A 16,131-nucleotide genomic window follows, 5' to 3' on the forward strand; every position below is an offset into this window, starting at 1 on the left:
CATTTTTCACACTTAACAACCATTCCAGCATCCTCATGGTCACGTGATCAAAATTCAGACACTTGGCAACTGACTCGTGTTTAGGACAGTTGCAGGGTCCTGAGATCGTGTCATCCTCTTTTTGCGACCTTCCAACAAAGAAAGTCAACGGGGAAGGCAGATTTAACAACTTGCGTTACCAACTTAACAAACGTAGTGGTTCACTTAACAACGGTGGCAGGAAGAGTCATAAAATGGGGCAAAAATTCACCCCACAACTGTCTCACTTAGCAACAGAAATGTTGGGCTAAATGGTGGTTGTAAGTCAAGGAATATTTGTAATCTGGAGTACAGTAGTTCAATCTAGAAAAGCTTTGCCTGCAGTTTGGCAGTTCGAATCCCATCAGGCTCAAGGTTGACTCGGCCTTCCCTCCTTCCAAGGTTGATCAAATGAGGACCCAGATTGTTTGAGGGCTGACTCTGTAAACTGCTTAGAGAGGGCTGTAAAAGCAGGGGTCTCCAAACTTGGTGGACTTCAACTCCCAGAATTCCCCAGCCAGCAAAGCGACATATAAGTCTTAAGTGCTATGGCTATTGGTTCTCATTGCAAGTTGAGAAACAGATTTCTTGATCGTATCCTGTAGTGTTGGCTGTTCTGGATGGCTGCTGCAGCTATCAAAGTGAGATGTTTCTTCACCCTTGCAATCTGAGGTCTTTCTGTGGAAAGTACTACAGCAGTCCTCGACTTTGGACGACATTTGGAACTGGAATTTCCATGGCTAAGCTAGACAATTGTTGTCGCACCTGATTTTATGCCAGGGTTAAATGAATTTGCTTGTCAGAAGCTGGCTGGGAAGGTCACACATAGCGATTCCATGACCACAGGATGCTGCAGGACTCCTAAAGGAGGGCTCTCCAACCTTGGCCACTTTAAGCCTTGGCGGACTTCAACTCCCAGAATTCCCCAGCCAGCTGGCTGGGGAATTCTGGGAGTTGAAGTCCGCCAAGGCTTAAAGTGGCCAAGGTTGGAGAGCCCTGTTGTAAAGGCACGCCAGTGGCCCAGAGCCCAAAATTTGATCCCATAACCGGAGATACCGCGATGGTTGTAGATGTGACGACTGGTCACAAGTCACTTTTTTTCAGTGCCATGGCAACTTTGGTCACTAAACAAATGGCTACAAGTCGAGGACTACGTGCCATGACTAAAGTTGGCTCCTCAGAGCAGGTTTGCCAGCCAAGAGATACGGCCTCTCCCCAAAGACAAGGAGGAACCACAGACGGTAATCAAGTCAGGTAATTGCCTTGCGGGTCTTTCGTTTTCCTGCCAGCTCAGAAAGTGAGACATCAAAGCAAATCGTAGTCTGAGGATGGGCTTTTTAAAAAAAAAAAATTTAAATTTTTTATTTTGGCACGGAATTCCTGGAATCCGTTCTGTTTGTGCACCAAAGTCTCTCCTAGCTTTCCCGACATGTTTTTTTTTTTCCTAAGTGCCGTTAAGTGTTTTTTCAAATACTTCCTAAATACTAGAGCACTGACATGATTTAAATGTTCAGCTGCGAAATTGGAAAGATATTGAGTAAGAAATAAGGAGAAGAAGAAAGGGGATAAACGAATCTGCAAGGAAGGTTGGGGAAAATAAGCCAAGTGTTTCAGTTTGTGAATTTATGGGGTTGGTGAAGAGTTAAACCATAAAATAAAACAATTATTGGCAAAATTGGAACGAATTGCGCCATGCCACATTTTGTGGAGTAAGGAATGCAAGCACGTGCGAAGAAACGCACATACAATAGAAACACAAATGCAAGGAGTTAAAGCAAATATTTATGTACTGAGCAGCGTATTTATTTACTAGACTGATACAGTCACTCATCTCATGCTTGTGACTGTGGGCAGTGTACACAACTAAAGGAAAAAAAAAACAATTACAATAATTAAAAACAATTTAAATTAAGTTAGCTGCCCAGAGTTGCTATTATAGTCAGATGGGTGGCATATTCATTTAATAAATCAAAACAGTTAAAACTATAATAACAAAATATCTGAGAGACACCACATAACCGTTTAGTGGGCCCCACACTTCCATGGGATCCCCAAGAGTTTGAAGGGTCTTCTGGACACGCCAAAAGGGTTGGGCCAATTTCACGCAGTGTGTTCAAGGGGGGGAACCACAGCAGAGGCGGCTTTTCTCCCTAGGATTCTGCTAAGAAAAGCTCCTGGCTGACGTTGGCCCACAACAACGGCCCTCCTGCCAGGCCTGATGGGATGTTTAATAACTGGGGAGAGCCCCTCCCTCAGGTAACCTGGCCTCATGCCACGTGTGGCTTCATTAATCATCCCCAACACCTCGAGTTGAACCCAGAAGGAAACTGGAAACCAGTACAGCTCACAGAGCAGAGGTATAACCCGTGCAGTTCTTCAAGCACACCTTACTAATGGAAAGGAAGAATATTTGTGGCTCAGGGATGATGAACTGTGTGGCCCTTGATGCTCTCTGAGCTTAGCAGTAGCACTTAGACATATATACCCACTTCACAGTTCTTTACAGCCCTCTCTTAAGTGCTTTACAGTATCAGCGTCTTGCCCCCAATAATCTGGCGGCTCATTTTATTGAGCTCCGAAAAACGGAAGGCTGAGTCAACCTTCAGCCTTCATCGAACTTCTGGCAGTGGGCAGAATTAGCCTGCAATACTGCGTGCCAATCACTGCACCACCACGGCTCTTGGTGGTTTTCTTATGGACAAATTAGGCAGTGAGGGGTCCTTGGTGTCCTCTGAGCTGGGTGGTTTCCTTGCAGACGTTTCATTAGCCAAACTAAGTAACATCATCTTGCTGAGCGTATTACCTAGTTTGGGGAAATTAATGATGTTACCTAGTTTGGGTAGTGAAACGTCTGCGAGAGAATAACCAAGCTCAGAGAGCACCAAGGGCCCCTCATTTCAACCCTGAGCTCCAAATATTATCCTTTATTTCACCAGTGCACTGATGATGTTACCTAGTTGAGTAATGAAACGTCATGCGAGAGAATAACCAAGCTCAGAGAGCACCAAGGGCCCCTCATTTCAACCCTGAGCTCCAAATATTATCCTTTATTGAAACTAGGTAATATCACCAGTGCACTGATGATGTTACCTAGTTGGGTAATGAAACGTCTGCGAGAGAATAACCAAGCTCAGAGAGCACCAAGGGCCCCTCATTTCAACCCTGAGCTCCAAATATTATCCTTTATTTCACCAGTGCACTGATGATGTTACCTAGTTGAGTAATGAAACGTCTGCGAGAGAATAACCAAGCTCAGAGAGCACCAAGGGCCCCTCATTTCAACCCTGAGCTCCAAATATTATCCTTTATTGAAACTAGGTAATATCACCAGTGCACTGATGATGTTACCTAGTTGGGTAATGAAACGTCTGCAAGGAAACAGGCACGCTCAGAGAGCCCCAAGGAGTTTAATAGCATAGCTGCCTGCACTACTGCCTTTGGCACCAGCTGAAGCCTTGAGATAGTTTTCAAGAGCAGCCCAGTGTGGAGGACAAAACAGTAGTCCATTTGGGAGGTCACCTGGGCATGAGTGACCAAAAGCATCAGCCATTTCAATATTTTATTTCTTATTTATTTCCTTATTAAATTTCTATACCATCCATCACACCTAAGTGGCTCTGGGAGGTTTTATAACCACGGATAAAACAATATGAACACCTGATTAAAAGCACAGTTAAAAACAGAATGAAGAAGAAGATGAAAATGTTAACAAATTCAGAAGAGTTCAAAATGTTAAACAAGGTGGAGGAAGCCCTAAGCCACCCCCAGGGTTGCATCATATTTAAAATGAGATGAAAATATAATAAATACACTATTAATACTTTTCTGACTTTAAGACTGATCAGAAAGCGTAACAATGAACTTTGTAAAGCAGTTCAGTGCCCTAATTTTATATGTATGTAGGTATGTATGTACTGTATATGTGCAGGAATGCTGTGCATCAAAATTCCTACTGCAAGATTTCATGAGAGAAGAAGGGAATGAAATAGCTTTGCACCTGAAGTTTTAGACCGAAAATTCTTGTCTGACATGCACCGAGTCCTACATGCTCCTCGCTTTGTGCATTTTATTAGAAGTTGCTGTCATGGCTTCAGGGGCCTCTTAAATTAAACATAGAAAAACACCCCATAGGTGTATCCTATTTATCTTTTAAAATTGCAAGGAACTGAAGTTTTATGATGAATGTGTGATTATTAGAACAGAGAGATAGTCCCCCAGTTGAGGGCAAAAATTCCAGTTTTGATTGAAAAAGTATAGATGTATATAATGAGACAGACCCACAGACCTCAAATGCAACGGGCTGCGGATTGGGTCCCAGAAGCCAGTTGCTTGCAGATTCTCCTTGACTTGCGACCATTCATTTAGTAACCGTCTGAAATTACAGCGGCACCAAACAAAGGGACTGACCCCTTTACACTTATGACTGTTAAGGCATTAAATAAAATTCGGGCACTTTGCAACCGGCAAGTCAATGGGGGAAGTTAAGTTGGCTTTGTTAAAGAGTGATGATTCACTCAACAACTATGGTAAAAAGATTGTAAAATTGGGTGAGATTCACTTAACGACTGACTTTGCTTAGTAGTGGAAATTCTTATCTCAAGTGTGGTTGTAAGTCAAGGACCACATGTATTTATAGTAGCATTTGTAGCTGAGAGTTGAACTCTTGGCTCTTTGCTGATCTCTGAGTTTAGTGGTTTGCTTGCAAACTTTTCATTACCAAACTAGGTAACCTTGTCAGTGCTGTTGCTTCTGTTACCTAGTTTGGTAATGAAAGGTCTGCAAAAAAAACAAACAAATCCTACCTTATTCATAGAGCACCAAAGACCCCAGTTTGTGCCTTTATTTGGATGGTGATGATAAATCACACACAAATAGCACGGGAAGAAAAGATGCATTGTTTCGAAGGAATTCCATTGGGTGATTAAGATAATGGGAAGCTAATCGCTTGTCTTTCTTTCTAACAAAACCAACAGAAACTCTGTTGGCAAGCTGGTATGCTGATTCATATTTTATTGTGTAAACCATAATTGGGGTGGTGTACAAACTTTAAGCTTTATACTGTGGTTTGCAAATCATAATTATGGGGTTGCATTGAGTAAACAACAACACTCTGCTGTAGTGTGATATATCAACAGGTTTTAGAATAATTGCATTAGTAAATGAGCAATTACTTTGGGAACCACTGGTTTAAGTGTTCACTTTGAGCTGGCTTAAGAGTCAATCCAAGACTTCGACAGAATAAACCAACACTAACCTGCATTAATATTTCAAGGTTATGCATTATAAGTTGCAGTTGTCCATTCTGACTGGTTTTTCCCCCCCAAATGCGTACAGTAATTTTGACCCTTTCTGTTATGAGAGAGGCATTTCCAGGGGTGGGGGAATCAGGAATTCCTTCTCGGACATTTCCATGCCGATTTCCTGTTCTGGCCCTAAATTTGGGGGGATTCAAGGCTATGCAACTAAAAGAGAAACTGCTGTGGTTTTATAACACGGTGGCGCAGTGGTTAGAACGCAGCATTGCCAGCTAATTCTGCTGACTGCCAAATGCCAGCAGTTCGATCCTGACCGGCTCCAGGTTGACTCAGCCTTCCATCCTTCCGAGGTGGGTAAAATGAGGACCCCGATTGTTGGGGGGAAGAGGCCGGCTCTGTAAACCGCTTAGAGAGGGCGGTAAAAACACTGTAAAGCGGTATATAAGTCTTAAGTGCTATTGCTTGTGTCGTGCTTCATGGTTATGTCGAGCCAGTTTGGTTTAATGGTGAAGGTCCCAGGCTAGAAATCAGGGGGCCTTGCTGCCTTAGGCACGAATGGTGGCTGGGTGACTTTGGGCCAATCACCGGGAGACTCCTGAGTTTTCTAGTCCTGCCTTGAGCACAAAAACTGATCCCTCCCTCTCGTAGCCTAACCCACCTCACAGGGAGGTTGTTGTGGCGAAAATAGAAGGAGGGATAGGTGTGTTTGTCACCTTGAGTTATTTATACAAATAACGTTAGGAAATAAATAATGGCATATTTCATTACTATTAGTGAGTTGTGTATTGATTGTGCAAATGGCTATTTGTTCACTAAGTTACTACTTTTATTGCAGTTATTTTAGGTGTGTGTGTGTGTGTGTGTGTGTGTGTGTGTATAGATAGTGGCTTTATGACAACCTTAAAAAATAGAAAATCCAATATATCTCGTATATTGGGTGCCCCATTTGGCATATATTGAATGTTCTATTTTTTAAGGTCGTCATGAAACCGGCTTTAAGAAATAGAACAGACCCTTAATGGCGGCCTGCTCTATAGCTTTCCCAGAGACCCCTGGGGATCCTTAAAAGCCCCTGACCCCATGACCTCATCGGGTGCAAAAGAGGCGGGGCTGCTTCTCTCCTAAGCTTCTCCTTTTCTGGGGCCTCCCCTGACAGAGCAGTGAAGCCCGGGTGAGCTTCGTGGTCCTCCGGCCGGCCGGCGGGCAGCCTCCGGAAGCCGCCGAGGACAGCAGCAGCAGCAGCACTTCCAACGCCAGCAGCAATGGGGGGAGCCCTGTGCCGGAGCGCAGTCGCCGGAAGCCGGAGCAGAGTCACTTCCGCCGAAGATCCAACTATCAGAAGGTATCGGCCGCTCGGGCGGGTTTGGTTGGGACACCCACTTGGTCTCTCTCTCTGCTGGAGCCAAGATTGCGGTGAAAATGCCGCGTGTGAAGAAACGGTACGACACACACAGGCAGCCCTCTAAGAAGGGCTCCTGGGGAATCTTCTGGGTACAAACACAAGAATGTCCTGGAAGTGGTACAAAGCGCCCGGTCATCACAGTAGCAGAGAAGCTCAAAAATAAGGCCAGGCAGAATTGAATGTACGGTGGAGGGAGGTCTGTGTGTGTGTAACTCGGTCTGTATTGGTCTGGGGAGAGAAATCCACCAGTGGAAATGCTGTTTGTGAGAAGGCCTGATCCAGTGTCCTCGTCAAGGTCGCCTTCTGGTAGAGAAACGCTGGTTTCATTGGGTGGGATCCGGTAAAGGCCTGATCATAGAACAGAAGGCTGGAAGGGGGGACCTGCAGACTTATGGTTGTCTGAGGTCTTCTTGAAAGCTTCTGGGGATGGAGCACCCTCTGGAGGCAAACTCATTGCTCTCATTGTCGGGAAATTCCTTCTTAGTTCCGAGTTGGATCTCCCTTGAATGATCTTCTTCTACCCAATGGTTCTGATCTCAGATGCTTTGGAGAATAAGTCAACCCCCTCTTCTCTGTGACAGCACCTCAAGCATTGGATGACTGCTGTCGTGTCCGCCCCTAATCCTTCTTTACAATAAACTAGACATACTTAGTTCCCTCAATTGTCCATCATGCTGTATATTTGAGTACCCAGCCCCACTTTATCCTGGTTAATTAAAGTATAATTAAAGGAGCTGTGGTGAAGTAGTGGTTAGAATGTAGTAAAGCGGGCAAACTCTGCCCGCCGCCAGCAGTTCTATCCTGACCGGCTCACGGTTGACTTCCTTCCTTCTGAGGTGGGTCAAATGAGGACCCAGATTGTTGGGGGCAACAGGCTGACTCTGTAAACCGCTTAGAGGGGGCTATAAAGCGGCACATAAGTGCTCTTGCTATGAGGTGGTTGATTTTCCATGATCGGTGGGGATCTGCACATTCTCAGGACTTAATGGTCCAAAATTTATTGCCACAGATAGGGCTTCTGTCTCCTGGGAAAAAATGAATTTTCCATACCCTGCTATACCCATACAGGTGGTCCTCGTAGGGGGTATTTCTCATTTTACCATTATTGGGAGTTCATCTTAATTCTGCATTGAAGTAGTTATTTATCTGTCCTTATTGAAGTGTGAACGAAAAATGCACCAGTACAAACATTCTGCATGGTACAGAAATAGTTCAGGCATCTGGTGATCCACACAAAAGCCTAAATATACTTTTTGAAATCATTTTCAACAGCCGCCCTTAATTATATTCAGGAACATTTTGCAAGCCAGCTTGTTTTCTGCAAAAGATGGGCTGACATTTTTTCTAGCCAGGATACCTGTCTGACTCACTTCCTGTTCACCTTTAACTTCAGGGAATGAAACTGTAGCCCTTTCATGAGAATTAAGCGTATAGTTATGAGAGAGAATAGGGAACAATTGTGTAGGGTGTTGCAGCTGACAAACATGTTTTGAATACATCGTTTTACCTTTTCTCTTAGCCTATTACATAGGAATTCAAACCTAAAAAAATAGGTTTTCAGCTCTGAAAGTTGTCCCAGACAAAATACTTTTGTCTTTCATTTAAGCATAACTATTTTTTTTCCTTTCTCCAAATCAAACTTTTAAGAATTTCTCATGAGAAATGTCTGTGGAGATTCTCAGTCATCCAGGTGGCTGCCCCAAAGGGGTTTTTTTCAAAAGGCAACTGGATTTCTCCTCCGCTTCTCTTCTCATCCAAGAGGTTTCCTCAGTTCTGACTGAACGGTAGAGAACGGAAGGATTGATATTCCTTGCATTATTCAGGTGACCCTGAGGGCACAGATAAACCTCCAAGTGACCTCAGAGAGAGTGCTAAGGACCAGATGACTGCAAGGAACGTAAATCTTTCCCTTCTCCACCCTTCAGTCAGAACAGAAGAAGCTTCTTGGATGAGAAGTGAGAGATCTTCAAGGAAAAATAAAGTCCAGTTGCCTTTCGAAAAAGCACCTATGGGATTCTCATGAGAAAGGTCTTCTAGTGTTTTTAATCACTGTGTAAACTCCTCTGGATATTGCCATGGTGTCACCCATCCTTTGCAAAACCTCCCTTGGAAATGAAAATATGAAAACGAACTGTTTCAGTCGGATGTAATGGGGATTCTGCTGACATCTCATCGACTTAGTTAATTAACATGAACTGTTGTGCATGTAATAGATGGGTTGTTGACTTTCTTCCCTGTCCTCCTCTGAACTTGTAGATACTCCCCCACGGATACTTCAGCCAGGAAAAGGTGGTTACCATAAAAAAGGACCCCAAAGAGTCCTTTGGTATAACAATAGGAGGAGGAAGAGACGGCAAAGCCAAACTCCCTATTTATGTAACCAGTGTCCAGCCAGTTGGATGTCTCTTGAGGGATGGGAGAATTAAGAAAGGTAGGATACCCCCACCCCCTTTGAAAAAAAAATGTTGATTAATCCAGGGGGTCTCCAACCTTGGCAACTTTTAAGCCAGGCAAAGCTGGCTGAGGAGTTCTGGGAGTTGAAGTCCTCCAGGCTGAAAGTCGCCAAGGTTGGAGTCCCCTGGATCAAACTGTCACTGACATAGGAATTTCGTGAATTTGCAAAGATCTTAGTGAACGAAACTAGGAAGGTGCATTGGTTGGTTCTAATCTGTCTCCTTCCGATTTCTGTAAACAGGAGATATTCTTTTGAGTATCAACAACGTCGATTTGACTCACTTGAATTACAGCGAAGCCGTCTCTGCACTCAAGTCCAATGCGGCGCTGCAGACAGTGGTGCTGAAAGCGCTGGAGGTGGTCATCCCCGAGAAGGCCTCGGAAGGGGCTGAGAGCCTGGACAGAAAGGAAAACGGGCACAGCTGGGCCAGCTGGTCTCCTCTCTGGATCACCTGGCTGGGATTGCCAAGGTAAGGTTGGGAATCTTCCTGAGAAGGAGCTCTTGCTTATCTCAGCCGGATCAAACAAACTGTGTCATCATTTAGAGCAGGGGAGTCCAACTCAATTTCTGTTGGGGTTCGCCGGCAGCAGTGATGAGGTCTCAGAAAGCGAGGACTCAGATGAGGGGCCTGCGTGTGATGCAGGGATGGGGCCAGGACCCTCAGGGAGGGGAATGGTGCCTTTGGAGATTGTGGAGGCTGGCAGCAGTGATGAAGAGGCCCCCGGGGAGCCTGTGCCCAGGGCTGCTCAAAGGAAAGAGCAGCTGCAGCAGCACGGGCGACTCGGGAGTAAGACTGCAAAGTAATAGCCCCTCCCTTTAGAGATAAAAGCCAGCTGAGAAACCAGAGTTCTTTGCAGGAAGCAAAGAAGTTTTTGCACTCAAGCCTTTATCTTGGTTGGTGTTTGGAGACTCTTGGTGTTTGAAATATTTCTTGGCAACTTTAGTGTTCTTGGCAGCCTTGCACCACCTTTGCAAGGCTCATTCTTATCAGAGACAATTAGTTTGAAACAGCCTTTTAACTGGGAAGGAACGGAATTCGTAAAGAATCATTCAAAGGTTTTTGCTGTTACCTCTGTTTGGTGTTTGTTTCCTTGGAACAAGGTTTGGGTCAGAACAATTTCATTGAGGGCCACATCAGGGTGTGTTTGACTTTGGAGGGGAGTGGCTGGGGGCGTGGCCAGCGAAAACGGGCTCCCTTTTCGGCTGCGGGGCCTCCTGCAACCCTCTGCCAGTGAAAACGGAGCTCAGGAGGGATACAAACCACAGAAGCCCAGTTTGTCATCCCTGATTATTTCCTGGACAGGGCAGTGAATGTTACCTGAGACGCCTGCGGGACCGCTTCCAAGTTCTACCTCTGCGTTGCAGGGTGTTCAAGTCCACGGGTTGTAAAAGTTGCCCTAGTTCATTGCTCCTGCTGGTGATCTGTCTTCCTTCTCCCTGCCCAAAGGCAAAAGCGATAACTCCCATGGGCTGTCCTTGCTTTTTTTTTTCCCTTTCAGCCAGCTTCACTTCTGCCAAGATATCGTCTTGCACAAAAGCCATGCGGAGACCTGGGGATTCAGCATAGTGGGCGGTTTCGAGGAAAGCAAAGGAAACCAGCCCTTCTTCATTAAAACCATCGTGCCTGAGACTCCTGCCTTCTGGGACCGGCGGCTGAAGTGCGTGCATTCTTGCTCCTACGGTTTGGGGTTTCCGCTAGCGAGGCAACCCGGGATAACGGTTAAGGGCCCCAGGCGGGAGACTGAAAGGCGGTGAATTCTAGCCCTGCCTTAGGCACAAAGCCTGCTGGATGACCCTGGGCCACCCCTCTCTCTCACCCCTAGGAAAAGGGGGACCACGGCATGCTGAAAAATGTTACCTCAGAATCTGCAGAAGTCAAGATTGACGGGCCAGGGAAAGGTCAACATTGCCTTAAGATTTTTCCCCAGAGCAGGCAAAAACTGCCCCTTCCCCCTAAGAGCAGGGCTTGAAGGCGAGGGTTGACTGTGCCACTCAGCTGGCTTTTCATGGCCTCACAGCAAATAGCCATAACCCTTAGACTTGTATACCGCTTGATAGAGCTTCACAGCCCTCTCTAAGCAGTTTACAGTGTCAGCATGTTGCCTTCAACAACCTGGGTCCTCATTTTGCCAACCTCGGAAGGATGGGAGGCTGAGTCAACCTTGAGCCGGTCAGAATCGAACTCCTGGCAGTTGGCCGAATTAGCCTGCAATACCGTATTCTAACCCCTGCTCACCACGGCTCAATGTCTGGGAAGGAAGTGTTAGTTTCCCCCCTTTTCTTTCCTGAAAAACAGAAGGAACGACTTGGTGTTCAGCGTGGAAGAAGCAAGGCTGTAACTGAGGGAGTCAGAAAATGCCACCTTTATAAGCTGTGTTACACGCCTATAGTGCAGTGGTACCCCGGTGCCCATCGTTAATTGGTTCCAGGAGGCATGATGAGTACCCAAAACAGTTTTTTTCCCATAGGGAATAATGGAGTGAGTCACAAGGCAGGCAATACCGAAAAGTTCTAGCTTGTGCCTTGAGTATGAAACAAACGATGAGTACTGGGACAAAATTTACACGTCAAAATCCGATGAGTTTTGAAGCAGTTGAGTACTAAGGTACCACTGTAAACTCATTTGCAATGGGGAGTTAGTGTGTGAATTGGGTTGAAAATCTTTGGGGCTGGATGCTTGTTATTGTTTTTTTCCTTTGTCAGGTGGTATTTAAAAACTTTTATGAAACAAGACCAGAAGCGAAGTGCAAATAAGTAAAAACGGTAGAAAGAAATAAGAATGTACAAGAAAAGGGACGTGTGTGTGTGTGTGTGTGTGTATGTAAAATGTGGCTGGGGATTTAACGTGGTGCGTGTTTTGTGTCGCAGTGAAGGAGGCCTTGAGGAGGGCGTGGCTGTAACAGGCCTGTTTCCTTTTCCCTCCCAGGTGCGGGGATGAAATTGTGGCCGTCAACGGCGTGTCCGCGGTGGGAATGAGCAACAGCCAGCTCATCCCGATGCTGAAGGAGCAACGGAATAAAGTGACTCTAACGGTGGTCTCGTGGCCCGGCAGCCACGTCTAAGGTGCCAACTGGGATAGGATGCTTGATTCAAGATGCCTTCGTTGGAGGGAGCCAACCCACCAGCGGCTGAGCAGGCCTCAGACCGGTTTCCTCCAACGGGCAGGTTTTTCTACGGAAAAGGCAAAAATGTAGCTTGTTGTTGAGTTTGATTTTAGATCCATCAGCTCGGTAAGCTAAAAGCAGCTGATGAGCAGTTGGAGGTAACTCGTGGCAGGGTTATTTTCGTTGTTGTTGTTGTTGTTGTTGAAGAGGGAAACTCTGTGCGCCAGCCTGCTTCTCCTGAAGTCTCCTCGTAAAGCCGCCAAACTAAAGGACAGCAGGCTGAAACTCAAGTGATCGATGGCCTTTAATACGATCATCTCGGCTCTTAGCAAACTAAAGTACAGCAGCCTTCCAGTTTACTGACTAGTCATTGCAACGGGCGAATCCTTTTGATGGGTCTCCCTGTAGTAGTTACTGGTGCCTTGCACAGGAGGAGGCCTGGGAATGCTCAGCCGTTGTTGAGGTGTGTATGTATGCCTCTTGCTCAACCTGACGGTTCGGCCTGGAGCCAGTCTCGAGGGTTACGTCACGCTTCACAGCCTTGTTTGACTTCAGGAGTTGCTTTCAAGGAGGTCCGGAAGGCCACGGGAAGGACGTTCCTCCCCAACTGAGCCCCCTTTCAGGGTTTCTCTCCTGTCACTTCTTTCCCACGGTAGAGGGAATATGAATGAGCTACTCACGGCAGACTGTGGCCATTGGATAGGCACTGAATAGAGGCTTACTGTGTCTCTGCAGACAACTTGGGGGTGTGGGGGGTGAGGTTTCAGACCAAGCCAGCTGCCCAGACCTTCCCATAAATGTCTTGAAGAAGGATTCTGTTCCAGCTCATTCCCATCCCAACAAGCTCATTAGGACCACAGTCCTGGTTGAGTTCGCTTCTCATCGCAGCAGCTCAGATGGCCAAAGAAAACGCTTAGGAGGAAGTAAAGCCATCTGCCCCCCCCGGCTGTCCTTTTGAGGGCATCCACCCTCTGCCCAGATACATTTCCAGGGGGGGCTTCAGCTGTCTTTTCCACCCGTGGTTTAGGAGGCTGGTGGTGAAGGAGATGGCTCGGCGTACCAACCTTATCCACTGGGGAAAAAAAAGGCCATCAAAAAGCCACCTCCCTTGGGTTGTTTTCCTTTGATCTGATCCCCACAGTGTTTGTGTGTTTGTTTTTTGATCAGTCATAGCCCTGAGCTAATTGAGCATCCTTGTGATTGCTTAACAAGATTGCTCAACAAGCACGTCCTTTTGTCCGTGACTGTGGCGGAGACTTTGTCCTGTGAACAGTTGCACAGCAAATCGAAGAGAGGAATAAGCATCCCCCCACTACGGAAAGGTAGCAAAAACTGTGCCTATGGAAGGTGCTTGCTATGTTTTCTTCCACATGTGTGCGCGCACACATATGCTGACACTTGAAGATAAGAAATTTTTTTTTTGTAAAAGTCATCTTTTTTTTTTTCCTTAAAAAAAAAAATAGCCTTAATAATTATTTTTCTAAGCATAGGATACACTACATTTATTTCACTGGGTTGAAAACCTGCTTTCTGTTGTCCATGCTCGGCGAAGTTTCATGATTTACAAAGGGATCCTACTACCTGTTTGCAAATATTGTGTGGTTAGAGAATTCATTAGTTTGTCGTAATTAGGAAATGAATAGGGCCTGCTACCTCCAATGAAAATGGATTTCTCAGCCCTTGATTTGCACAGAAGTTTTAGGTTGCTGAAACACAGCAACCCTCTATTACTGGGCTCTCCAACCTCGACCGCCGTAAGGCTAGCGGAGTTCAACTCCCAGAGTTCCCCAGCCGGCATGGCTAGCTGAGGAATTCCGGGCGTTGAACGCCACAAGCCTTCCGGTTGCCAGGTTGGAGACCCTTGCTGTACAATGTGCTTCTCCCACTTGCTCACAAGATGGTGGGAGGTACACACATCTCAGGAAACAACTTGCAAGGGGATTCTGCCTCTCCCAGGACCTTGGCTTCCTGGAGATTTCAGGGTGCCTTTCAGTTGGCGCCTTATTTCAACTGAACAGCAAGTCAGGCTGATGCAAACACAGGACTTGGTATTCACAGAGGCTGTGCAAAATAGCAAATCAACACAAAAAAGACTTATGATTTGTTTAAATATGATTCATGCTTGGACTCTGTTGCCTCATTTGAATCTGGCAAGTAGGTACTAGTGCTCCATTTAAGGATGTTGATTCACTTAAAAATGTATTTGTCAGAGTATATTTCTGAAAGTCAGCATCTGCCTTCAGATGTGCTTTGAAAGGATACTGGTCTGCCTAACTGACGGGTAATAAGAATAATTGACTCTTTGTCTTGGAGTCCCATGTGACCACTGTAATGTGTGACTCTTGCAACAGCTATAAAAAGGGTGTCAAACCTTTTCTCTCAAATGAAGGGGACGTGCGTTTTCATTTCATTGTATTGTCTGATTTCAATGTGCCTTCAACAATCAGCAGGAAATCTGGTAGCTATTGTATTATTTTGCACCAAAAAAAAAATGTTGAAACTTGTAGAGACGTTTGTCACTGCTCTGATACATTTATAAATTATTATTCTGAAGTTACGGAAGACGTTTGGGTTTTCTGTTCTGACCAGATCAACTTCGACAGTCGTCTTTCATTTTTCTTTGTGATCGCTGGTGCGCAAGCTCTTCCGCTTGAGGCATATTCTTACCTTGGTTGTGGTGTTTGGAAGATCGTATGTCTCATCCCAGCGCTCAGCATCTGAAATATCCCATGAATGTAAAGCATCATGGTTTGTCCTCCTAAATGTTTGTTTGTTTGTTTATTGGATTTACATTTATTTACTGTTTAAAAAGATATTATAGGTTGCTATTTAGTTTGGAAGGAGAAGGCGGGGTTAGGCCAACCCTTTTGTTTCAAAGTGATGAGATGTAGAGTTTTAATCTTAAAAAACATTTGAATGGACAAGGGTAGATTAGGATCTTAACAACATTCCTATCAAAATGTTATGGCAACTTTTTTCAGCCCTAAAGGTAAAACAATAAGAAACAGGCCCTTTATTAGTCATCTTTGAAGGCTGCAAAGTCGTTGAGACAACCAAGTTGCTGAAGGTTTTTTTTTTAAACAAAAAGCTCTTTAAAAAAACAACGAACCTTGTCTGGAGAGCCTATAATTTGTTTTGGGTATTCCGAGTATCATTTCCATGATTACACACCATGTCTAGGCCACTGTTTCTTGATCTCAGCACCTTAAAAAAATGTGCAGATTTCAACTCCCAGAATTCCCCAACCAGCAGGGCCATGGCAAAGAATTCTGGGATTTGAAGTCCACACATAAACAGTACTCTAGAGCAGGGGTCCCCAACCACCGGGCCGCGGACCGGTACCGGGCCGTGGAACATTTCCTACTGGGCCGCCGGTTTGCTGGGCGCCACCATCTTGTTTGACAAGAAAGTGCTTCCAGGTGAGCTTTTCCGGTTGGAAAGTGGCATTTAGGTCCTGAAGGAATCCTCGCGCCTTAGTTTCATCGAAGGGGGGGGGCGGCTTCGAACGAAACTAAGGCGCGAGGATTCTTTCAGCACCCAAGGCAAGGCGAGCCGAGCGACCGTCCCGAAGCGAAGCCCATCGACAAAGGTACAAAGGAGGAGTTGAAGGTGGCAGGGAGAAGCGGGAGACGGCTGGCTGGCCGGTCGCTCGGCTCGCCTTGCCTTGTCATGCGTGCTGATGCCGGTAGCGGGCCACGGATCATTTTGTGATGCCGGTACCGGGCCATGGCACAAAAAAGTTTGGGGGCCACTGCTCTAGAGCAGGGGTCTCCAACCGTGGCAACTTTAAGACTTGTGGGCTTCAACACCCAGAATTCCTCAGCCAGCTTTGCTGAGCCAACATGACTGGAGGAGGAATTCTGGGAGTTGGAAGTCCACTAGTCTTAAAGTTGGAGA

General features: G+C 45.8%; 1 protein-coding gene across 2 annotated transcripts in view; it reads left to right on the plus strand.

Moving 5' to 3' along the window:
• LOC113437983 (ligand of Numb protein X 2-like) overlaps positions 1-14,791 on the plus strand; it is a 52,421-nt gene extending 37,630 nt beyond the window's left edge. For both annotated transcript variants that reach the window (XM_087940872.1, XM_087940873.1), the window contains exons 6-10: positions 6,430-6,615; positions 8,932-9,106; positions 9,371-9,599; positions 10,630-10,788; positions 12,057-14,791. In XM_087940872.1, the coding sequence (XP_087796998.1) occupies positions 6,430-6,615; positions 8,932-9,106; positions 9,371-9,599; positions 10,630-10,788; positions 12,057-12,192 (885 nt within the window). In that variant the 3' untranslated portion in view covers positions 12,193-14,791. The remainder of the gene's footprint in view (positions 1-6,429; positions 6,616-8,931; positions 9,107-9,370; positions 9,600-10,629; positions 10,789-12,056) is intronic.
• The last annotated feature ends 1,340 nt before the right edge of the window (positions 14,792-16,131 follow it).

The sequence above is a fragment of the Pseudonaja textilis genome, chromosome 12 (genome assembly GCF_049901715.1).
Source record: "Pseudonaja textilis isolate UNSWEBS1 chromosome 12, rPseTex1.2, whole genome shotgun sequence".
Taxonomy (NCBI): domain Eukaryota; kingdom Metazoa; phylum Chordata; class Lepidosauria; order Squamata; family Elapidae; genus Pseudonaja; species Pseudonaja textilis.